We start from the raw sequence: 25,000 nt of genomic DNA on the forward strand, positions 1-25,000 counted from the left end.
TGTCTCTTTCCTCTCTCTGTCTGTAGGTCTGTCTCCCTCCTCTCTCTGTCTGTAGGTCTGTCTCCCTCCTCTCTCTGTCTGTTTGTCTGTCTCCCTCCTCTCTCTGTCTGTTTGTCTGTCTCCCTCCTCTCTCTGTCTGTTTGTCTGTCTCCCTCCTCTCTCTGTCTGTTTGTCTGTCTCCCTCTTATCTCTGTCTGTAGGTCTGTCTCCCTCCTCTCTCTGTCTGTTTGTCTGTCTCTCTCCTCTCTCTGTCTGTTTGTCTCCCTCCTCTCTCTGTCTGTCTGTCTCCCTCCTCTCTCTGTCTGTTTGTCTGTCTCTTTCCTCTCTCTGTCTGTAGGTCTGTCTCCCTCCTCTCTCTGTCTGTTTGTCTGTCTCCCTCCTCTCTCTGTCTGTTTGTCTGTCTCTCTCCTCTCTCTGTCTGTCTGTCTCCCTCCTCTCTCTGTCTGTTTGTCTGTCTCCCTCCTCTCTCTGTCTGTTTGTCTGTCTCCCTCTTCTCTCTGTCTGTAGGTCTGTCTCCCTCCTCTCTCTGTCTGTTTGTCTGTCTCTCTCCTCTCTCTGTCTGTTTGTCTGTCTCCCTCCTCTCTCTGTCTGTCTGTCTCCCTCCTCTCTCTTTCTGTTTGTCTGTCTCCCTCCTCTCTCTGTCTGTCTGTCTCCCTCCTCTCTCTGTCTGTTTGTCTGTCTCCCTCCTCTCTCTTTCTGTTTGTCTGTCTCCCTCCTCTCTCTGTCTGTGTGTCTGTCTCCCTCCTCTCTCTGTTTGTCTGTCTCCCTCCTCTCTCTTTCTGTCTGTCTGTCTCCCTCATTTCTCTGTCTGTTTGTCTGTCCCCCTCCTCTCTCTGTCTGTGTGTCTGTCTCCTCTCTCTGTCTGTAGGTCTGTCTCCCTCCTCTCTCTGTCTGTTTGTCTGTCTCCCTCCTCTCTCTGTCTGTTTGTCTGTCTCTCTCCTCTCTCTGTCTGTCTGTCTCCCTCCTCTCTCTGTCTGTTTGTCTGTCTCCCTCCTCTCTCTGTCTGTTTGTCTGTCTCCCTCTTCTCTCTGTCTGTAGGTCTGTCTCCCTCCTCTCTCTGTCTGTTTGTCTGTCTCTCTCCTCTCTCTGTCTGTTTGTCTGTCTCCCTCCTCTCTCTGTCTGTCTGTCTCCCTCCTCTCTCTTTCTGTTTGTCTGTCTCCCTCCTCTCTCTGTCTGTCTGTCTCCCTCCTCTCTCTGTCTGTTTGTCTGTCTCCCTCCTCTCTCTTTCTGTTTGTCTGTCTCCCTCCTCTCTCTGTCTGTGTGTCTGTCTCCCTCCTCTCTCTGTTTGTCTGTCTCCCTCCTCTCTCTTTCTGTCTGTCTGTCTCCCTCATTTCTCTGTCTGTTTGTCTGTCCCCCTCCTCTCTCTGTCTGTGTGTCTGTCTCCTCTCTCTGTCTGTAGGTCTGTCTCCCTCCTCTCTCTGTCTGTTTGTCTGTCTCCCTCCTCTCTCTTTCTGTTTGTCTGTCTCCCTCCTCTCTCTGTCTGCTTGTCTGTCTCCCTCCTCTCTCTGTCTGTTTGTCTGTCTCCCTCCTCTGTCTGTTTGTCTGTCTCCCTCCTCTCTCTGTCTATCTGTCTCCCTCCTCTCTCTTTCTCTGTCTATCGATATGTCTATCTGTCTTTCTCTCGCTCTCTCTCTCTCTCTCACACACACACACACACACACACACACACACACACACACACACACACACACATACATACACACTGCTGATGAGTTAGGCTAAATGCAGAATCTACTCTGTGGTTTAAAGCTCTTTTGCCATTGTGATGATTGCAATGCAGTTGAGCCCTACTGTATTACCAAAGAGCCCCGTCTTCTCTCCCTCTCCTAGTATTATTCTCTGAAATGAGCACGTGTTATGTAACAATGTCTGTTTCTGTCCATGGGGAATAATGAAGCTTTATGTAATTAAACATGGAGGACAGTTTGTGCCTGGTCAGAAATCCCACAAGAGGGTCAGATGACCTAATACTCTGGACAGAGGATTTATTGAGCATTAGAAACATGGTTGGAAGTTTACCTGGGATGTATGGGTTCTGTTATAAAGCTTTATAATCATAATAAGAGAGAGAGAGACAGAGAGAGATTTGTCCAGATTCCTCTACTTCACAGCACGACACTGCTCCAGAGAGAGAGATTTGTCCAGATTCCCCTACTTCACAGCGCCACACTGCCCCAGGGAGAGATTTGTCCAGATTCCCCTACTTCACAGCGCCACACTGCCCCAGAGAGAGAGAGAGATTTGTCCAGATTCCCCTACTTCACAGCACCACACTGCTCCAGAGAGTGTGAGAGAGAGAGAGATTTGTCCAGATTCCCCTAATTCTCAGTGCCACACTGCCCCAGAGAGAGAGAGAGATTTGTCCAGATTCCCCTACTTCACAGTGCCACACTGCCCCAGAGAGAGAGAGAGAGAGAGAGATTTGTCCAGATTCCCCTAATTCTCAGTGCCACACTGCCCCAGAGAGAGAGAGAGATTTGTCCAGATTCCCCTACTTCACAGCACCACACTGCCCCAGAGAGAGAGAGAGAGAGAGAGAGATTTGTCCAGATTCCCCTACTTCACAGCGCCACACTGCCCCAGAGAGTGAGAGAGAGAGAGAGATTTGTCCAGATTCCCCTACTTCACAGCGCCACACTGCCCCAGAGAGAGAGATTTGTCCAGATTCCCCTACTTCACAGCGCCACACTGCCCCAGAGAGAGAGGGAGAGAGAGATTTGTCCAGATTCCCCTACTTCACAGCGCCACACTGCCCCAGAGAGTGAGAGAGATTTGTCCAGATTCCCCTACTTCACAGCGCCACACTGCCCCAGAGAGAGAGAGAGAGATTTGTCCAGATTCCCCTACTTCACAGCGCCACACTGCCCCAGAGAGAGAGAGAGAGAGAGAGATTTGTCCAGATTCCCCTACTTCACAGCGCCACACTGCCCCAGAGAGAGAGATTTGTCCAGATTCCCCTTCTTCACAGTGCCACACTGCCCCAGAGAGAGAGAGAGAGAGAGAGAGATTTGTCCAGATTCCCCTACTTCACAGCGCCACACTGTCCCAGAGAGAGAGAGAGAGAGAGAGAGATTTGTCCAGATTCCCCTACTTCACAGCACCACACTGCCCCAGAGAGAGAGAGAGATTTGTCCAGATTCCCCTACTTCACAGCGCCACACTGCCCCAGAGAGAGAGAGAGATTTGTCCAGATTCCCCTACTTCCCAGCGCCACACTGCCCCAGAGAGAGAGAGATTTGTCCAGATTCCCCTACTTCACAGCGCCACACTGCCCCAGAGAGTGAGAGAGAGAGAGATTTGTCCAGATTCCCCTACTTCACAGCGCCACACTGCCCCAGAGAGAGAGGGAGAGAGAGATTTGTCCAGGTTCCCCTTCTTCACAGCGCCACACTGCCCCAGAGAGAGAGAGAGAGAGAGAGATTTGTCCAGATTCCACTATTTCACAGCGCCACACTGCCCCAGAGAGAGAGGGAGAGAGAGATTTGTCCAGGTTCCCCTTCTTCACAGCGCCACACTGCCCCAGAGAGAGAGAGAGAGATTTGTCCAGATTCCCCTACTTCACAGCGCCACACTGCCCCAGAGAGAGAGAGAGAGAGAGATTTGTCCAGGTTCCCCTTCTTCACAGCGACACACTGCCCCAGAGAGAGAGAGAGAGAGAGATTTGTCCAGATTCCCCTACTTCACAGCGCCACACTGCCCCAGAGAGAGAGAGAGAGAGAGATTTGTCCAGGTTCCCCTTCTTCACAGCGACACACTGCCCCAGAGAGAGAGAGAGAGAGAGATTTGTCCAGATTCCCCTACTTCACAGCGCCACACTGCCCCAGAGAGAGAGAGAGATTTGTCCAGATTCCCCTACTTCACAGCGCCACACTGCCCCAGAGAGAGAGAGAGAGAGAGAGATTTGTCCAGATTCCCCTACTTCACAGCGCCACACTGCCCCAGAGAGAGAGAGAGATTTGTCCAGATTCCCCTATTTCATAGCGCCACACTGCCCCGGAGAGAGAGAGAGAGAGATTTGTCCAGATTCCCCTACTTCACAGCGCCACACTGCCCCAGAGAGAGAGAGAGCGAGAGATTTGTCCAGATTCCCCTACTTCACAGCGCCACACTGCCCCAGAGAGAGAGAGATTTGTCCAGATTCCCCTACTTCACAGTGCACCAGAGAGAGAGAGAGAGAGAGAGAGAGATTTGTCCAGATTCCCCTACTTCACAGCGCCACACTGCCCCAGAGAGAGAGAGAGATTTGTCCAGATTCCCCTATTTCATAGCGCCACACTGCCCCAGAGAGAGAGAGAGAGAGATTTGTCCAGGTTCCCCTACTTCACACTGCCCCAGAGAAAGAGAGAGATTTGTCCAGATTCCCCTATTTCATAGCGCCACACTGCCCCAGAGAGAGACAGAGAGATTTGTCCAGATTCCCCTACTTCACAGCGCCACACTGCCCCAGAGAGAGAGAGAGATTTGTCCAGATTCCCCTACTTCACAGCGCCACACTGCCCCAGAGAGTGAGAGAGAGAGAGAGATTTGTCCAGATTCCCCTACTTCACAGCTCCACACTGCCCCAGAGAGAGAGAGAGATTTGTCCAGATTCCCCTACTTCACAGCGCCACACTGCCCCAGAGAGAGAGAGAGAGAGAGAGAGAGATTTGTCCAGATTCCCCTACTTCACAGCGCCACACTGCCCCAGAGAGAGAGAGAGATTTGTCCAGATTCCCCTACTTCACAGCGCCACACTGCCCCAGAGAGTGAGAGAGAGAGATTTGTCCAGGTTCCCCTACTTCACACTGCCCCAGAGAGAGAGAGAGATTTGTCCAGATTCCCCTACTTCACAGCGCCACACTGCCCCAGAGAGAGAGAGAGATTTGTCCATATTCCCCTACTTCACAGCGCCACACTGCCCCAGAGAGAGAGAGAGATTTGTCCAGATTCCCCTACTTCACAGCGCCACACTGCCCCAGAGAGAGAGAGAGAGATTTGTCCAGATTCCCCTACTTCACAGCGCCACACTGCCCCAGAGAGAGAGAGAGATTTGTCCAGATTCCCGTACTTCACAGCGCCACACTGCCCCAGAGAGAGAGAGAGAGAGAGAGAGATTTGTCCAGATTCCCCTACTTCACAGCGCCACACTGCCCCAGAGAGAGAGAGAGAGATTTGTCCAGATTCCCCTACTTCCCAGCGCCACACTGCCCCAGAGAGAGAGAGAGATTTGTCCAGATTCCCCTACTTCACAGCGCCACACTGCCCCAGAGAAAGAGAGAGATTTGTCCAGATTCCCCTACTTGACAGCGCCACACTGCCCCAGAGAAAGAGAGAGAGAGAGAGAGATTTGTGCAGATTCTCCTACTTCACAGCGCCACACTGCCCCAGAGAGAGAGAGAGAGATTTGTCCAGATTCCCCTACTTCACAGCGCCACACTGCCCCAGAGAGTGAGAGAGAGAGAGAGATTTGTCCAGATTCCCCTACTTCACAGCGCCACACTGCCCCAGAGAGAGAGATTTGTCCAGATTCCCCTACTTCACAGCGCCACACTGCCCCAGAGAGAGAGGGAGAGAGAGATTTGTCCAGATTCCCCTACTTCACAGCGCCACACTGCCCCAGAGAGTGAGAGAGATTTGTCCAGATTCCCCTACTTCACAGCGCCACACTGCCCCAGAGAGAGAGAGAGAGATTTGTCCAGATTCCCCTACTTCACAGCGCCACACTGCCCCAGAGAGAGAGAGAGAGAGATTTGTCCAGATTCCCCTACTTCACAGCGCCACACTGCCCCAGAGAGAGAGAGAGATTTGTCCAGATTCCCCTACTTCACAGCGCCACACTGCCCCAGAGAGAGAGAGAGAGAGATTTGTCCAGATTCCCCTACTTCACAGCGCCACACTGTCCCAGAGAGAGAGAGAGAGAGAGAGATTTGTCCAGATTCCCCTACTTCACAGCACCACACTGCCCCAGAGAGAGAGAGAGATTTGTCCAGATTCCCCTACTTCACAGCGCCACACTGCCCCAGAGAGAGAGAGATTTGTCCAGATTCCCCTACTTCCCAGCGCCACACTGCCCCAGAGAGAGAGAGAGAGATTTGTCCAGATTCCCCTACTTCACAGCGACACACTGCCCCAGAGAGAGAGAGAGAGAGAGATTTGTCCAGATTCCCCTACTTCACAGCGCCACACTGCCCCAGAGAGAGAGAGAGAGAGAGAGATTTGTCCAGGTTCCCCTTCTTCACAGCGACACACTGCCCCAGAGAGAGAGAGAGAGAGAGATTTGTCCAGATTCCCCTACTTCACAGCGCCACACTGCCCCAGAGAGAGAGAGAGATTTGTCCAGATTCCCCTACTTCACAGCGCCACACTGCCCCAGAGAGAGAGAGAGAGAGAGAGATTTGTCCAGATTCCCCTACTTCACAGCGCCACACTGCCCGAGAGAGAGAGAGAGATTTGTCCAGATTCCCCTATTTCATAGCGCCACACTGCCCCGGAGAGAGAGAGAGAGAGATTTGTCCAGATTCCCCTACTTCACAGCGCCACACTGCCCCAGAGAGAGAGAGAGCGAGAGATTTGTCCAGATTCCCCTACTTCACAGCGCCACACTGCCCCAGAGAGAGAGAGATTTGTCCAGATTCCCCTACTTCACAGTGCACCAGAGAGAGAGAGAGAGAGAGAGAGAGAGATTTGTCCAGATTCCCCTACTTCACAGCGCCACACTGCCCCAGAGAGAGAGAGAGAGATTTGTCCAGATTCCCCTACTTCACAGCGCCACACTGCCCCAGAGAGAGAGAGAGAGAGAGATTTGTCCAGGTTCCCCTTCTTCACAGCGACACACTGCCCCAGAGAGAGAGAGAGAGAGAGATTTGTCCAGATTCCCCTACTTCACAGCGCCACACTGCCCCAGAGAGAGAGAGAGAGAGAGATTTGTCCAGGTTCCCCTTCTTCACAGCGACACACTGCCCCAGAGAGAGAGAGAGAGAGAGATTTGTCCAGATTCCCCTACTTCACAGCACCACACTGCCCCAGAGAGAGAGAGAGATTTGTCCAGATTCCCCTACTTCACAGCGCCACACTGCCCCAGAGAGAGAGAGAGAGAGAGAGAGATTTGTCCAGATTCCCCTACTTCACAGCGCCACACTGCCCCAGAGAGAGAGAGAGATTTGTCCAGATTCCCCTATTTCATAGCGCCACACTGCCCCGGAGAGAGAGAGAGAGAGATTTGTCCAGATTCCCCTACTTCACAGCGCCACACTGCCCCAGAGAGAGAGAGAGCGAGAGATTTGTCCAGATTCCCCTACTTCACAGCGCCACACTGCCCCAGAGAGAGAGAGATTTGTCCAGATTCCCCTACTTCACAGTGCACCAGAGAGAGAGAGAGAGAGAGAGAGAGATTTGTCCAGATTCCCCTACTTCACAGCGCCACACTGCCCCAGAGAGAGAGAGAGATTTGTCCAGATTCCACTATTTCACAGCACCACACTGCCCCAGAGAGAGAGGGAGAGAGAGATTTGTCCAGGTTCCCCTTCTTCACAGCGCCACACTGCCCCAGAGAGAGAGAGAGATTTGTCCAGATTCCCCTATTTCATAGCGCCACACTGCCCCAGAGAGAGAGAGAGAGAGATTTGTCCAGGTTCCCCTACTTCACACTGCCCCAGAGAAAGAGAGAGATTTGTCCAGATTCCCCTACTTCACAGCGCCACACTGCCCCAGAGAGAGAGAGAGATTTGTCCAGATTCCCCTACTTCACAGCGCCACACTGCCCCAGAGAGTGAGAGAGAGAGAGAGATTTGTCCAGATTCCCCTACTTCACAGCTCCACACTGCCCCAGAGAGAGAGAGAGATTTGTCCAGATTCCCCTACTTCACAGCGCCACACTGCCCCAGAGAGAGAGAGAGAGAGAGAGAGAGATTTGTCCAGATTCCCCTACTTCACAGCGCCACACTGCCCCAGAGAGAGAGAGAGATTTGTCCAGATTCCCCTACTTCACAGCGCCACACTGCCCCAGAGAGTGAGAGAGAGAGATTTGTCCAGGTTCCCCTACTTCACACTGCCCCAGAGAGACAGAGAGATTTGTCCATATTCCCCTACTTCACAGCGCCACACTGCCCCAGAGAGAGAGAGAGATTTGTCCAGATTCCCCTACTTCACAGCGCCACACTGCCCCAGAGAGAGAGAGAGAGATTTGTCCAGATTCCCCTACTTCACAGCGCCACACTGCCCCAGAGAGAGAGAGAGATTTGTCCAGATTCCCGTACTTCACAGCGCCACACTGCCCCAGAGAGAGAGAGAGAGAGAGAGAGATTTGTCCAGATTCCCCTACTTCACAGCGCCACACTGCCCCAGAGAGAGAGAGAGAGATTTGTCCAGATTCCCCTACTTCACAGCGCCACACTGCCCCAGAGAGAGAGAGAGAGATTTGTCCAGATTCCCCTACTTCCCAGCGCCACACTGCCCCAGAGAGAGAGAGAGATTTGTCCAGATTCCCCTACTTCACAGCGCCACACTGCCCCAGAGAAAGAGAGAGATTTGTCCAGATTCCCATACTTGACAGCGCCACACTGCCCCAGAGAAAGAGAGAGAGAGAGAGAGATTTGTGCAGATTCCCCTACTTCACAGCGACACACTGCCCCAGAGAAAGAGAGAGATTTGTTCAGATTCCCCTACTTCACAGCGCCACACTGCCCCAGAGAGAGAGATTTGTCCAGATTCCCCTACTTCACAGCGCCACACTGCCCCAGAGAGTGAGAGAGAGAGAGATTTGTCCAGATTCCCCTACTTCACAGCGCCACACTGCCCCAGAGAGAGAGATTTGTCCAGATTCCCCTACTTCACAGCGCCACACTGCCCCAGAGAGAGAGGGAGAGAGAGATTTGTCCAGATTCCCCTACTTCACAGCGCCACACTGCCCCAGAGAGTGAGAGAGATTTGTCCAGATTCCCCTACTTCACAGCGCCACACTGCCCCAGAGAGAGAGAGAGAGATTTGTCCAGATTCCCCTACTTCACAGCGCCACACTGCCCCAGAGAGAGAGAGAGAGAGATTTGTCCAGATTCCCCTACTTCACAGCGCCACACTGCCCCAGAGAGAGAGATTTGTCCAGATTCCCCTTCTTCACAGTGCCACACTGCCCCAGAGAGAGAGAGAGAGAGAGAGAGAGATTTGTCCAGATTCCCCTACTTCACAGCGCCACACTGTCCCAGAGAGAGAGAGAGAGAGAGAGATTTGTCCAGATTCCCCTACTTCACAGCACCACACTGCCCCAGAGAGAGAGAGAGATTTGTCCAGATTCCCCTACTTCACAGCGCCACACTGCCCCAGAGAGAGAGAGATTTGTCCAGATTCCCCTACTTCCCAGCGCCACACTGCCCCAGAGAGAGAGAGATTTGTCCAGATTCCCCTACTTCACAGCGCCACACTGCCCCAGAGAGTGAGAGAGAGAGAGATTTGTCCAGATTCCCCTACTTCACAGCGCCACACTGCCCCAGAGAGAGAGGGAGAGAGAGATTTGTCCAGGTTCCCCTTCTTCACAGCACCACACTGCCCCAGAGAGAGAGAGAGAGAGAGAGATTTGTCCAGATTCCACTATTTCACAGCGCCACACTGCCCCAGAGAGAGAGGGAGAGAGAGATTTGTCCAGGTTCCCCTTCTTCACAGCGCCACACTGCCCCAGAGAGAGAGAGAGAGATTTGTCCAGATTCCCCTACTTCACAGCGCCACACTGCCCCAGAGAGAGAGAGAGAGAGAGATTTGTCCAGGTTCCCCTTCTTCACAGCGACACACTGCCCCAGAGAGAGAGAGAGAGAGAGATTTGTCCAGATTCCCCTACTTCACAGCGCCACACTGCCCCAGAGAGAGAGAGAGAGAGATTTGTCCAGGTTCCCCTTCTTCACAGCGACACACTGCCCCAGAGAGAGAGAGAGAGAGAGATTTGTCCAGATTCCCCTACTTCACAGCGCCACACTGCCCCAGAGAGAGAGAGAGAGATTTGTCCAGATTCCCCTACTTAACAGCGCCACACTGCCCCAGAGAGAGAGAGAGAGAGAGATTTGTCCAGATTCCCCTACTTCACAGCGCCACACTGCCCCAGAGAGAGAGAGAGATTTGTCCAGATTCCCCTATTTCATAGCGCCACACTGCCCCGGAGAGAGAGAGAGAGAGATTTGTCCAGATTCCCCTACTTCACAGCGCCACACTGCCCCAGAGAGAGAGAGAGCGAGAGATTTGTCCAGATTCCCCTACTTCACAGCGCCACACTGCCCCAGAGAGAGAGAGATTTGTCCAGATTCCCCTACTTCACAGTGCACCAGAGAGAGAGAGAGAGAGAGAGAGAGATTTGTCCAGATTCCCCTACTTCACAGCGCCACACTGCCCCAGAGAGAGAGAGAGATTTGTCCAGATTCCACTATTTCACAGCGCCACACTGCCCCAGAGAGAGAGGGAGAGAGAGATTGGTCCAGGTTCCCCTTCTTCACAGCGCCACACTGCCCCAGAGAGAGAGAGAGAGAGATTTGTCCAGGTTCCCCTACTTCACACTGCCCCAGAGAAAGAGAGAGATTTGTCCAGATTCCCCTATTTCATAGCGCCACACTGCCCCAGAGAGAGAGAGAGAGATTTGTCCAGATTCCCCTACTTCACAGCGCCACACTGCCCCAGAGAGAGAGAGAGATTTGTCCAGATTCCCCTACTTCACAGCGCCACACTGCCCCAGAGAGTGAGAGAGAGAGAGAGATTTGTCCAGATTCCCCTACTTCACAGCTCCACACTGCCCCAGAGAGAGAGAGAGATTTGTCCAGATTCCCCTACTTCACAGCGCCACACTGCCCCAGAGAGAGAGAGAGATTTGTCCAGATTCCACTATTTCACAGCGCCACACTGCCCCAGAGAGAGAGGGAGAGAGAGATTTGTCCAGGTTCCCCTTCTTCACAGCGCCACACTGCCCCAGAGAGAGAGAGAGATTTGTCCAGATTCCCCTATTTCATAGCGCCACACTGCCCCAGAGAGAGAGAGAGAGAGATTTGTCCAGGTTCCCCTACTTCACACTGCCCCAGAGAAGGAGAGAGATTTGTCCAGATTCCCCTATTTCATAGCGCCACACTGCCCCAGAGAGAGACAGAGAGATTTGTCCAGATTCCCCTACTTCACAGCGCCACACTGTCCCAGAGAGAGAGAGAGATTTGTCCAGATTCCCCTACTTCACAGCGCCACACTGCCCCAGAGAGTGAGAGAGAGAGACAGATTTGTCCAGATTCCCCTACTTCACAGCTCCACACTGCCCCAGAGAGAGAGAGAGATTTGTCCAGATTCCCCTACTTCACAGCGCCACACTGCCCCAGAGAGAGAGAGAGAGAGAGAGAGAGAGATTTGTCCAGATTCCCCTACTTCACAGCGCCACACTGCCCCAGAGAGAGAGAGAGATTTGTCCAGATTCCCCTACTTCACAGCGCCACACTGCCCCAGAGAGTGAGAGAGAGAGATTTGTCCAGGTTCCCCTACTTCACACTGCCCCAGAGAGACAGAGAGATTTGTCCATATTCCCCTACTTCACAGCGCCACACTGCCCCAGAGAGAGAGAGAGATTTGTCCAGATTCCCCTACTTCACAGCGCCACACTGCCCCAGAGAGAGAGAGAGAGATTTGTCCAGATTCCCCTACTTCACAGCGCCACACTGCCCCAGAGAGAGAGAGAGATTTGTCCAGATTCCCCTACTTCACAGCGCCACACTGCCCCAGAGAGAGAGAGAGAGAGAGATTTGTCCAGATTCCCCTACTTCACAGCGACACACTGCCCCAGAGAGTGAAAGAGAGAGATTTGTCCAGATTCCCCTACTTCCCAGCGCCACACTGCCCCAGAGAGAGAGAGAGATTTGTCCAGATTCCCCTACTTCACAGCGCCACACTGCCCCAGAGAAAGAGAGAGATTTGTCCAGATTCCCCTACTTGACAGCGCCACACTGCCCCAGAGAAAGAGAGAGAGAGAGAGAGAGATTTGTGCAGATTCCCCTACTTCACAGCGACACACTGCCCCAGAGAAAGAGAGAGATTTGTTCAGATTCCCCTACTTCACAGCGCCACACTGCCCCAGAGAGAGAGAGAGATTTGTCCAGATTCCCCTACTTCACAGCGCCACACTGCCCCAGAGAGTGAGAGAGAGAGAGAGATTTGTCCAGATTCCCCTACTTCACAGCGCCACACTGCCCCAGAGAGAGAGATTTGTCCAGATTCCCCTACTTCACAGCGCCACACTGCCCCAGAGAGAGAGGGAGAGAGAGATTTGTCCAGATTCCCCTACTTCACAGCGCCACACTGCCCCAGAGAGTGAGAGAGATTTGTCCAGATTCCCCTACTTCACAGCGCCACACTGCCCCAGAGAGAGAGAGAGAGATTTGTCCAGATTCCCCTACTTCACAGCGCCACACTGCCCCAGAGAGAGAGAGAGAGAGAGATTTGTCCAGATTCCCCTACTTCACAGCGCCACACTTCCCCAGAGAGAGAGATTTGTCCAGATTCCCCTTCTTCACAGTGCCACACTGCCCCAGAGAGAGAGAGAGAGAGAGAGAGAGAGAGAGATTTGTCCAGATTCCCCTACTTCACAGCGCCACACTGTCCCAGAGAGAGAGAGAGAGAGAGAGAGAGAGAGATTTGTCCAGATTCCCCTACTTCACAGCACCACACTGCCCCAGAGAGAGAGAGAGATTTGTCCAGATTCCCCTACTTCACAGCGCCACACTGCTCCAGAGAGAGAGAGATTTGTCCAGATTCCCCTACTTCCCAGCGCCACACTGCCCCAGAGAGAGAGAGATTTGTCCAGATTCCCCTACTTCACAGCGCCACACTGCCCCAGAGAGTGAGAGAGAGACTGATTTGTCCAGATTCCCCTACTTCACAGCTCCACACTGCCCCAGAGAGAGAGAGAGATTTGTCCAGATTCCCCTACTTCACAGCGCCACACTGCCCCAGAGAGAGAGAGAGAGAGAGAGAGAGAGATTTGTCCAGATTCCCCTACTTCACAGCGCCACACTGCCCCAGAGAGAGAGAGAGATTTGTCCAGATTCCCCTACTTCACAGCGCCACACTGCCCCAGAGAGTGAGAGAGAGAGATTTGTCCAGGTTCCCCTACTTCACACTGCCCCAGAGAGACAGAGAGATTTGTCCATATTCCCCTACTTCACAGCGCCACACTGCCCCAGAGAGAGAGAGAGATTTGTCCAGATTCCCCTACTTCACAGCGCCACACTGCCCCAGAGAGAGAGAGAGAGATTTGTCCAGATTCCCCTACTTCACAGCGCCACACTGCCCCAGAGAGAGAGAGAGATTTGTCCAGATTCCCCTACTTCACAGCGCCACACTGCCCCAGAGAGAGAGAGAGAGAGAGATTTGTCCAGATTCCCCTACTTCACAGCGACACACTGCCCCAGAGAGTGAAAGAGAGAGATTTGTCCAGATTCCCCTACTTCCCAGCGCCACACTGCCCCAGAGAGAGAGAGAGATTTGTCCAGATTCCCCTACTTCACAGCGCCACACTGCCCCAGAGAAAGAGAGAGATTTGTCCAGATTCCCCTACTTGACAGCGCCACACTGCCCCAGAGAAAGAGAGAGAGAGAGAGAGAGATTTGTGCAGATTCCCCTACTTCACAGCGACACACTGCCCCAGAGAAAGAGAGAGATTTGTTCAGATTCCCCTACTTCACAGCGCCACACTGCCCCAGAGAGAGAGAGAGATTTGTCCAGATTCCCCTACTTCACAGCGCCACACTGCCCCAGAGAGTGAGAGAGAGAGAGAGATTTGTCCAGATTCCCCTACTTCACAGCGCCACACTGCCCCAGAGAGAGAGATTTGTCCAGATTCCCCTACTTCACAGCGCCACACTGCCCCAGAGAGAGAGGGAGAGAGAGATTTGTCCAGATTCCCCTACTTCACAGCGCCACACTGCCCCAGAGAGTGAGAGAGATTTGTCCAGATTCCCCTACTTCACAGCGCCACACTGCCCCAGAGAGAGAGAGAGAGATTTGTCCAGATTCCCCTACTTCACAGCGCCACACTGCCCCAGAGAGAGAGAGAGAGAGAGATTTGTCCAGATTCCCCTACTTCACAGCGCCACACTTCCCCAGAGAGAGAGATTTGTCCAGATTCCCCTTCTTCACAGTGCCACACTGCCCCAGAGAGAGAGAGAGAGAGAGAGAGAGAGAGAGATTTGTCCAGATTCCCCTACTTCACAGCGCCACACTGTCCCAGAGAGAGAGAGAGAGAGAGAGAGAGAGAGATTTGTCCAGATTCCCCTACTTCACAGCACCACACTGCCCCAGAGAGAGAGAGAGATTTGTCCAGATTCCCCTACTTCACAGCGCCACACTGCTCCAGAGAGAGAGATTTGTCCAGATTCCCCTACTTCCCAGCGCCACACTGCCCCAGAGAGAGAGAGATTTGTCCAGATTCCCCTACTTCACAGCGCCACACTGCCCCAGAGAGTGAGAGAGAGACTGATTTGTCCAGATTCCCCTACTTCACAGCGCCACACTGCCCCAGAGAGAGAGGGAGAGAGAGATTTGTCCAGGTTCCCCTTCTTCACAGCGCCACACTGCCCCAGAGAGAGAGAGAGAGAGAGAGAGAGATTTGTCCAGATTCCACTATTTCACAGCGCCACACTGCCCCAGAGAGAGAGAGAGAGAGAGATTTGTCCAGGTTCCCCTTCTTCACAGCGACACACTGCCCCAGAGAGAGAGAGAGAGAGAGATTTGTCCAGATTCCCCTACTTCACAGCGCCACACTGCCCCAGAGAGAGAGAGAGAGAGAGATTTGTCCAGGTTCCCCTTCTTCACAGCGACACACTGCCCCAGAGAGAGAGAGAGAGAGAGATTTGTCCAGATTCCCCTACTTCACAGCGCCACACTGCCCCAGAGAGAGAGAGAGATTTGTCCAGATTCCCCTACTTCACAGCGCCACACTGCCCCAGAGAGAGAGAGAGAGAGAGATTTGTCCAGATTCCCCTACTTCACATCGCCACACTGCCCCAGAGAGAGAGAGAGATTTGTCCAGATTCCCCTATTTCATAGCGCCACACTGCCCCGGAGAGAGAGAGAGAGAGATTTGTCCAGATTCCCCTACTTCACAGCGCCACACTGCCCCAGAGAGAGAGAGAGCGAGAGATTTGTCCAGATTCCCCTACTTCACAGCGCCACACTGCCCCAGAGAGAGAGAGATTTGTCCAGATTCCCCTACTTCACAGTGCACCAGAGAGAGAGAGAGAGAGAGAGAGATTTGTCCAGATTCCCCTACTTCACAGCACCACACTGCCCCAGAGAGAGAGAGAGATTTGTCCAGATTCCCCTACTTCACAGCGCCACACTGCTCCAGAGAGAGAGAGATTTGTCCAGATTCCCCTACTTCCCAGCGCCACACTGCCCCAGAGAGAGAGAGATTTGTCCAGATTCCCCTACTTCACAGCGCCACACTGCCCCAGAGAGTGAGAGAGAGACTGATTTGTCCAGATTCCCCTACTTCACAGCGCCACACTGCCCCAGAGAGAGAGGGAGAGAGAGATTTGTCCAGGTTCCCCTTCTTCACAGCGCCACACTGCCCCAGAGAGAGAGAGAGAGAGAGAGAGAGATTTGTCCAGATTCCACTATTTCACAGCGCCACACTGCCCCAGAGAGAGAGAGAGAGAGAGAGATTTGTCCAGGTTCCCCTTCTTCACAGCGACACACTGCCCCAGAGAGAGAGAGAGAGAGAGATTTGTCCAGATTCCCCTACTTCACAGCGCCACACTGTCCCAGAGAGAGAGAGAGAGAGAGAGAGAGAGAGAGATTTGTCCAGATTCCCCTACTTCACAGCACCACACTGCCCCAGAGAGAGAGAGAGATTTGTCCAGATTCCCCTACTTCACAGCGCCACACTGCTCCAGAGAGAGAGAGATTTGTCCAGATTCCCCTACTTCCCAGCGCCACACTGCCCCAGAGAGAGAGAGATTTGTCCAGATTCCCCTACTTCACAGCGCCACACTGCCCCAGAGAGTGAGAGAGAGACTGATTTGTCCAGATTCCCCTACTTCACAGCGCCACACTGCCCCAGAGAGAGAGGGAGAGAGAGATTTGTCCAGGTTCCCCTTCTTCACAGCGCCACACTGCCCCAGAGAGAGAGAGAGAGAGAGAGAGAGATTTGTCCAGATTCCCCTTCTTCACAGCGACACACTGCCCCAGAGAGAGAGAGAGAGAGAGATTTGTCCAGATTCCCCTACTTCACAGCGCCACACTGCCCCAGAGAGAGAGAGAGAGAGAGATTTGTCCAGGTTCCCCTTCTTCACAGCGACACACTGCCCCAGAGAGAGAGAGAGAGAGAGATTTGTCCAGATTCCCCTACTTCACAGCGCCACACTGCCCCAGAGAGAGAGAGAGATTTGTCCAGATTCCCCTACTTCACAGCGCCACACTGCCCCAGAGAGAGAGAGAGAGAGAGATTTGTCCAGATTCCCCTACTTCACATCGCCACACTGCCCCAGAGAGAGAGAGAGATTTGTCCAGATTCCCCTATTTCATAGCGCCACACTGCCCCGGAGAGAGAGAGAGAGAGATTTGTCCAGATTCCCCTACTTCATAGCGCCACACTGCCCCGGAGAGAGAGAGAGAGAGATTTGTCCAGATTCCCCTACTTCACAGCGCCACACTGCCCCAGAGAGAGAGAGAGCGAGAGATTTGTCCAGATTCCCCTACTTCACAGCGCCACACTGCCCCAGAGAGAGAGAGATTTGTCCAGATTCCCCTACTTCACAGTGCACCAGAGAGAGAGAGAGAGAGAGAGAGATTTGTCCAGATTCCCCTACTTCACAGCGCCACACTGCCCCAGAGAGAGAGAGAGATTTGTCCAGATTCCACTATTTCACAGCGCCACACTGCCTCAGAGAGAGAGGGAGAGAGAGATTTGTCCAGGTTCCCCTTCTTCACAGCGCCACACTGCCCCAGAGAGAGAGAGAGATTTGTCCAGATTCCCCTATTTCATAGCGCCACACTGCCCCAGAGAGAGAGAGAGAGAGATTTGTCCAGGTTCCCCTACTTCACACTGCCCCAGAGAAAGAGAGAGATTTGTCCAGATTCCCCTATTTCATAGCGCCACACTGCCCCAGAGAGAGAGAGAGAGATTTGTCCAGATTCCCCTACTTCACAGCGCCACACTGCCCCAGAGAGAGAGAGAGATTTGTCCAGATTCCCCTACTTCACAGCGCCACACTGCCCCAGAGAGTGAGAGAGAGAGAGAGATTTGTCCAGATTCCCCTACTTCACAGCTCCACACTGCCCCAGAGAGAGAGAGAGATTTGTCCAGATTCCCCTACTTCACAGCGCCACACTGCCCCAGAGAGAGAGAGAGAGAGAGAGATTTGTCCAGATTCCCCTACTTCACAGCGCCACACTGCCCCAGAGAGAGAGAGAGATTTGTCCAGATTCCCCTACTTCACACTGCCCCAGAGAGACAGAGAGATTTGTCCATATTCCCCTACTTCACAGCGCCACACTGCCCCAGAGAGAGAGAGAGATTTGTCCAGATTCCCCTACTTCACAGCGCCACACTGCCCCAGAGAGAGAGAGAGAGATTTGTCCAGATTCCCCTACTTCACAGCGCCACACTGCCCCAGAGAGAGAGAGAGATTTGTCCAGATTCCCCTACTTCACAGCGCCACACTGCCCCAGAGAGAGAGAGAGAGAGAGAGAGATTTGTCCAGATTCCCCTACTTCACAGCGACACACTGCCCCAGAGAGTGAAAGAGAGAGATTTGTCCAGATTCCCCTACTTCCCAGCGCCACACTGCCCCAGAGAGAGAGAGAGATTTGTCCAGATTCCCCTACTTCACAGCGCCACACTGCCCCAGAGAAAGAGAGAGATTTGTCCAGATTCCCCTACTTGACAGTGCCACACTGCCCCAGAGAAAGAGAGAGAGAGAGAGAGAGAGATTTGTGCAGATTCCCCTACTTCACAGCGACACACTGCCCCAGAGAAAGAGAGAGATTTGTTCAGATTCCCCTACTTCACAGCGCCACACTGCCCCAGAGAGAGAGAGAGATTTGTCCAGATTCCCCTACTTCACAGCGCCACACTGCCCCAGAGAGTGAGAGAGAGAGAGAGATTTGTCCAGATTCCCCTACTTCACAGCGACACACTGCCCCAGAGACCTGTCAACTCACTGTAGTCTAACCCCCACCCAGCCACACACGCTTCCCCTCACCACAGCCCTTACCTCCTTCCTAACCCTTAGATTAATACCTACCGACAGACTGGCAGCTCCTGGAATGATTTAAATAGACCTTGCCTAACACACCCTAGGACAGTGTTTCCCAAACTCGGTCCTGGGGCCCCCCCTGGCTGCACGCTTTGGTTTTTGCCTTAGTACTTCACAGCTGATTCAAATAATCAACTCATCATCAAGCTTTGATAATTGGAATCAGGTGTGTAGTGTTAGGGCAAAAACCAAAACGTGCACCCCTTGGGGTCAGAGAACCGAGTGTGGGAAATGCGGCCCTAGGAACTGTACAGGAAGGGGCAGAGACAGACAGATACTCTTATGTTCTCTAGCTATGATATGAATGAGAAAAATCTAATAATTGGAGTCTGAGTGGCAACATGTGGGTCTGTGCGTGCGTATGAAGAAAGATGAATAGGAGAGAGGGAGGGAGGTCCTGATAGTAGGGCTGCCCGCTGCCCTGCCTGTCTCAATGTGTCTCCCTGAAGGTTCATTAACACCACTTAATTCATTTTACTTTGGGGTGAGAGAGAAACGTCAAAACAACATCTCACCACACAAACACACACACACACCACACAAACACATCAGACAAACACACAAACACGCCACACAAATGGTGCCTTTCTGAGTCACTAAGACCTCAAACATTAGCAGAAGATACGCTCTTCAAGTGTAAACAGCATCATCATGACAACATGCAACCTCCCCTTACTCTAGCTATCTCTCTCTCTCTGAAAAAACAAGTGTGTGTGTGTGTGTGTGTGTGTGTGTGTGTGTGTGTGTGTGTGTGTGTGTGTGTGTGTGTGTGTGTGTGTGTGTGTGACCCTTCAGAGGCTACCTAACGGTTCCATAGACGCCCATGACGATGGCAGCAGGTCAGTGGAGCTGCAGGAGCTTCTGGATCGGACCAATCATGAGCTGGCTCAGAGCCGTGAGCGTTCGGGCACGCTCAGTACACGAGTGGCAGAGCTGGAGGCGGAGCTAGCCAACACTCGCCGAGACCTGAGTCGCAGCGAGGAGCTGTCAGTCAAACAACAGAGGGAACAGAGAGAGGTGAGCGTAATTGAGGAGAGAGGAGAAGAGAAGGGGGAATCGATATGTCTCATTCATAAACATAAACACTGTTGATTGTATAGAACTCGCCAGTGTCCACATGAATAGGCAAATCAAACTTCACATGTGCCGAATACAACAAGTGTAGACCTTACAGGGAAATGCTGACTTACAAGAGTATATTTATCAAATAAACTAAAGTAAAAATAATAAACACAATAAAGTAACAAGTAACACAATAAAATAACAGTAATGGGGCTATATACAGGGGGTACCGTTACTGAGTTTCCTAGTATGAACACACACACTGTATTTTCTCTCTTACTGTATGCCTGTTGTAGGGGCTGGCGCAGAGGGAGGATATGGAGGAGCGGATTACAACGTTAGAGAAACGTTACCTGGCCGCTCAGAGGGAAACCACACACATCCACGACCTCAACGACAAACTGGAGAACGAACTGGTTACCAAGGACTCTCTGCACCGACAGGTAACACACACATACATGCTGAATAAGTCCCCATCGACTGTGCATGGGAACGACACATACGAACACATACACATCTCAGGGAGGCTGGAGGGGGTCATTACTGGTTCGCCCTCAACCATAAGGCTCTCCAGAGGGTAGTGAGGTCTGCACAACGCATCACCGGGGGCAAACTACCTGCCCTCCAGGACACCTACACCACCCGATGTCACAGGAAGGCCATAAAGATCATCAAGGACATCAACCACCCGAGCCACTGCCTGTTCACCCCGCTATCATCCAGAAGGCTAGGTCAGTACAGGTGCATCAAAGCTGGGACCGAGAGACTGAAAAACAGCTTCTATCTCAAGGCCATCAGACTGTTAAACAGCCACCACTAACATTGAGTGGCTGCTGCCAACACACTGACACTGACTCAACTCCAGCCACTTTAATAATGGGAATTGATGGGAAATGATGTAAATATATCACTAGCACACACACACACACACCCACGCACACACACACGCACGCACGCGCACACACACACACGTTGACTCCAATGCTTCCCACAGTTGTGTATATCATGGAAAGAGCAGGTGTTCCTGATGTTTGTACACTCAGTGTAGATGGAGCAAACACTGCTTTTGTAACCACTGATAATAAAAATACAACATTTTAAGTTATGACATTGAGTCCAAACATCTCAAATATGTATGTGATCATCTCTCTCTTTCTCTCCACCTCTCTCGCTCCCTCCCGCTCTATCTATCTCCCTCCCCCTCTCTCTACCTCTCTCTCTCCCTCCTTCTCTATCTCCCTCCCTGCCACCTCTCTCCATCTCTCTCTCTCCCTCCCTCTCTATCTCTCTCCCTCCCCCTCTCTCTACCTCTCTCTCTCCCTCCTTCTCTATCTCCCTCTCTCCACCTCCCTCCCTCTCTCCCTCCCTCTCTATCTCTCTCCCTCCCCTCTCTCTACCTCTCTCTCCCTCCTTCTCTATCTCCCTCCCTCCCCCTCTCTCCACCTCCCTCTCTCCCTCCCTCTATATCTCTCTCCCTCCCCTCTCTCTACCTCTCTCTCCCTCCTTCTCTATCTCCCTCCCTCCCCCTCTCTCCACCTCTCTCGCTCACTCCCTCTCTATCTATCTCCCTCCCCCTCTCTCTACCTCTCTCTCTCCCTCCTTCTCTATCTCCCTCCCTGCCACCTCTCTCCGTCTCTCTCTCTCCCTCCCTCTTTATCTCTCTCCCTCCTCCTCTCCACCTCTCTCTCTCCCTCCCTCTCTATCTCTCTCCCTCCCCCTCTCTCTCTCTCTCTCTCCCTCCCTCCCTCTCTATCTCTCTCCCTCCCCCCTCTCCACCTCTCTCTCTCCCTCCCTCTCTATCTCTCTCCCCCCCTCTCCACCTCTCTCTCTCTCTCCCTCTCTCTCTCCCTCCCTCTCCACCTCTCTCTCTCCCTCCCCCCTCTCCCTCCCTCTCTATCTCTCCCCCTCTCTCTCTCCCTCCCTCCCCCTCTCTCTCCATCTCTCTCTCTCTCCCTCTCTCCCTCCCTCCCTCTCTATCTCTCTCCCTCCCCCCTCTCCACCTCTCTCTCCCTCCCCCTCTCTCTCCCTCCCTCTCTATCTCTCTCCCTCTCTCTCTCCCTCCACCTCTGTCAGAGTGAGGAGAAGGTGCGTCAGCTGCAGGAGTTGTTAGAGTTGGCAGAGCAGAGGCTGGCTCAGACCATGAGGAAGGCTGAGACACTACCAGAGGTGGAGGCAGAGTTGGCACAGAGGGTGGCAGCCCTCACCAAGGTAACAACACACACAGTCACAGTCCTAAACATACGGAGGCTGGATGTCAATCGAACACACCATAGCAAACTTGATGCACGTACATTTGTTATTCTGACAACAGATGGGTATCTAGCTGTAAGGGGAAGGTATCTGGTAATAGTTGTAGGATTTCACAGTAACCAAAACAATAACTGTTTTTTGACAATGTGAAAAAGAGCTCGGTGTGTAAATACTGGAATGCAGGTTTGATTGAGTTGGGTCCTGTGACTCCCCCTGCAGGCCGAGGAGCGACATGGCAACGTTGAGGAGCGACTCAGACAGCTGGAGTCACAACTGGAGGAGAAGAACCAGGAACTGAGCAGGGTGTGTGTGTGTGTGTGTGTGTGTGTGTGTGTGTGTGTGTGTGTGCGTGTGTGCGCACGTGCGCGCGTGTGTGCGTGCATGTAGTCTTGCCTTGCAGGCTTTCTCTGACCTCTCTCTGAGTGCAGCGTAGGCCGACGCTTCACATTAGCCTGGCCCCTTGACTTTGTCTCTTCATGTTCACACACACACACACACACACACACACACACACACACACACACACAGACACACCCTGAGATCCTCATATACACTATATATACAAAAGTATGTGGACACCCCTTCAAATTAGTGGATTTGGCTATTTCAGCCACACCCGTTGCTGAAAGCTGTATAAAATCGAGCACTCAGCCATGCAATCTCCATAGACAAACAGTGGCAGTAGCAGTGGCGATTTTAGCATGTAAATCTTGGTGGCGCAAACCCCGTGATTTATTTAAATTTTATTTATGTAACCTTTATTTAACTAGGCCGTCATTGAAAATAAGAATTTGTTCTTAACTGACTTGACTGGTTAAATAAAGGTCAAATTAAAAATGAAAAAATTAAAGGCCCCACTGGACTGAGGAGTGCCTCCGGACTGAGGAGCCGCTCCAGACTGAGGGGCAGCTCCGGACTGAGGGGCAGCTCCGGACTGAGAGGCAGCTCTGGACTGAGGGGCAGCTCCGGACTGATTGACGGCTCTGGCAGCTCCTGGCTGGCTGACGGCTCTGGCAGCTCCTGGCTGACTGGCGGCTCTGGCAGCTCCTGGCTGACTGACGGCTCTGGCAGATCCTGGCTGACTGACGGGTCTGGCAGCTCCTGGCTGACTGATGGCTCAGGACAGACGGGAGACTCTGGCAGCTCAGGACAGACGGGAGACTCTGGCGGCTCAGGACAGACGAGAGACTCTGGTGGCGCTGGGCAGGAGGAAGGCTCTGGCAGCGCTGGACAGGCGGGAGCACCTGTAGGGATGAGACGGAGAGCCTGGTGCGGGGGGCTGCCACCGGAGGGCTGGTACGTGGAGGTGGCACCGGATAGACTGGACCGTGAAGGCGCACTGGAGATCTTGAGCACCGAGCCTGCCCAACCTTACCTGGTTGAATGCTCCACGTAGCCAGGCTAGTGCGGCGAGGTGGAATAGGCCGCACTGGGCTGTGCTGGCGAACCGGGGACACCATGCGTAAGGCTGGTGCCATGTATGCCGGCCCGAGGAGACGCACTGGAGCCCAGATGCGTAGAGCCGGCTTCATGGTACCTGGCTCGATGCCCACTCTAGCCCGGCCGATATGAGGAGCTGGAATGTACCGCACCGGGCTATGCACACGCACCGGGGACACAGTGCGCTCCACCGCATAACACGATGCCTGCCCGGTTCCTCTCTCTCTCCGATAAGCGCAGGAAGTTGGCGCAGGTCTCCTACCTGGCTTCGCCACACTCCCTGTGTGCCTCCCCGAAGACATTTTTGGGGCTGCCTCTCGGGCTTTCAGCCACCCTGCCGTGCTGCCTCCTAATACCGGCGCCTCTCTGCTTTCACTGCCTCCAGCTCTGCTTTGGGGCGGCGATATTCCCCTAGCTGTGCCCAGGGTCCTTCACCGTCCAGAATCTCCTCCCAAGTCCATGAGTCCTGCGTTCTCCATGAGTCTTGCTGCTGCTGGCCGTTACCACGCTGCTTGGTCCATTGTTGGTGGGTTATTCTGTCACGATCGTCGTAGTGAGGAGACCAAAGCGCAGCTTGGTGTGAATACATACTTTTAATGAATAACGAAAAAACACGAAGTACACTAAACAAACAAACAAAATATCAAACGAACGTGACACTATATATAAACAGTGCAGACACAGGCAACTAGACATAGACATAGAATGCCCCCTCATATCACACCCTGACCATTCAAAACATAGAAACAAACAACGCAAATAATGGTCAGAGTGTGACAGTCAGCACAAGAACTGTTCACCAGGAGCTTCATAAAAGGGGTTTCCATGGCCGAGCAGCCACACACAAGCCTAAGATCACCATGCGCAATGCCAAGCAACGGCTGGAGTGGTGTAAAGCTCGCCGCCATTGGTCTCTGGAGCAGTGGAAATACGTTCTCTGGAGTGATGAATCACGCTTCATTATCTGGCAGTCCAGATAATGAATCTGGGTTTGGCGGATGCCAGGAGACCACTACCTGGCCCATGCATAGTGCCAACTGTAAAGTTTGGTGGAGGAGGAATAATGGTCTGCTATTTTTTCAGTGAAGGGAAATCTTAACGCTACAGCATACAATGACATTCTAGACGATTCTGTGCTTCCAACTTTATGGCAACAGTTTGGGGAAAGCCCTTTCCTGTTTCAGCATGACAATGCCCCTGTGCACAAAGTGAGGTCCATACAGAAATGGTTTGTCAAGATCGGTGTAGAAGAACTTGACTGACCTGCACAGAGCCATGGCCTCAATCACATCAAACACCTTTGGGATGAATTGGAACGTCGACTGCGAGCCAGGCCTAATCGCTCAACATCAGTACCCAACCTCACTAATGCTCTTGTGGCTAAATGGAAGCAAGCTCCCACATCTAGTGGAAAGCCTTCCCAAAAGAGTGGAAGCTGTTATAGCAGCAAAGGGGGGACAACTCCATATTTAGAGTATCACACACTCACTATGCCTTTTGCTTTATAAATATGAGCCGAATACACACGTTTCCTGCTGTAGCCTGTTACCCCACAGAGCTCTGACTATATATATTTACAATTGGAATAATTCACACGTCTATCTCTGCATGTGAGCTCATGGGTATAGTTAAAGTAGCTCTATGAGGAACCAGCTGTGAATGTGTGTGTGTGGTTGTGGTATGATGTCAAGGTAGTGTTTCCTCTGACTGCAGAATACAATGTTGTCAAATCAAGTCCTTTCTCTCTCATTCTGTTTTCTAGTGCTGTGCTCATGGAGTGTATGGAGTACTTCTGTATGTGGGTGACAAAAGTCATGAACTTTTCATCCTCTCTCTCTTTTTCACTCCCTTTCTCTGTCTCTCCGTCCCTCTCTCAGGCACGTCAGAGAGAGAAGATGAATGAAGAACACAACAAGCGTTTGTCTGACACAGTAGACCGTCTGCTCACTGAGTCTAACGAGAGACTGCAGCTTCACCTTAAAGAACGCATGGCAGCACTGGAGGAC

The 25,000-nt window shown here is 52.6% G+C and overlaps 1 protein-coding gene across 19 annotated transcripts in view; it reads left to right on the forward strand.

Annotated features, from left to right (window-relative positions):
* The window catches only part of ppfia4 (PTPRF interacting protein alpha 4), a 126,720-nt gene that overhangs the window by 87,349 nt on the left and 14,371 nt on the right, over positions 1-25,000 (forward strand). For all 19 annotated transcript variants that reach the window (XM_036983575.2, XM_036983578.2, XM_036983582.2 and 16 more), the window contains exons 6-10: positions 19,038-19,259; positions 19,601-19,747; positions 21,378-21,512; positions 21,774-21,857; positions 24,872-25,000. The exon at positions 24,872-25,000 is cut by the window's right edge and continues 3 nt beyond it. In XM_036983575.2, the coding sequence (XP_036839470.1) occupies positions 19,038-19,259; positions 19,601-19,747; positions 21,378-21,512; positions 21,774-21,857; positions 24,872-25,000 (717 nt within the window). The remainder of the gene's footprint in view (positions 1-19,037; positions 19,260-19,600; positions 19,748-21,377; positions 21,513-21,773; positions 21,858-24,871) is intronic.

Source organism: Oncorhynchus mykiss, chromosome 7 (assembly GCF_057628025.1).
Source record: "Oncorhynchus mykiss isolate SJ-2025 chromosome 7, ASM5762802v1, whole genome shotgun sequence".
Lineage (NCBI taxonomy): Eukaryota > Metazoa > Chordata > Actinopteri > Salmoniformes > Salmonidae > Oncorhynchus > Oncorhynchus mykiss.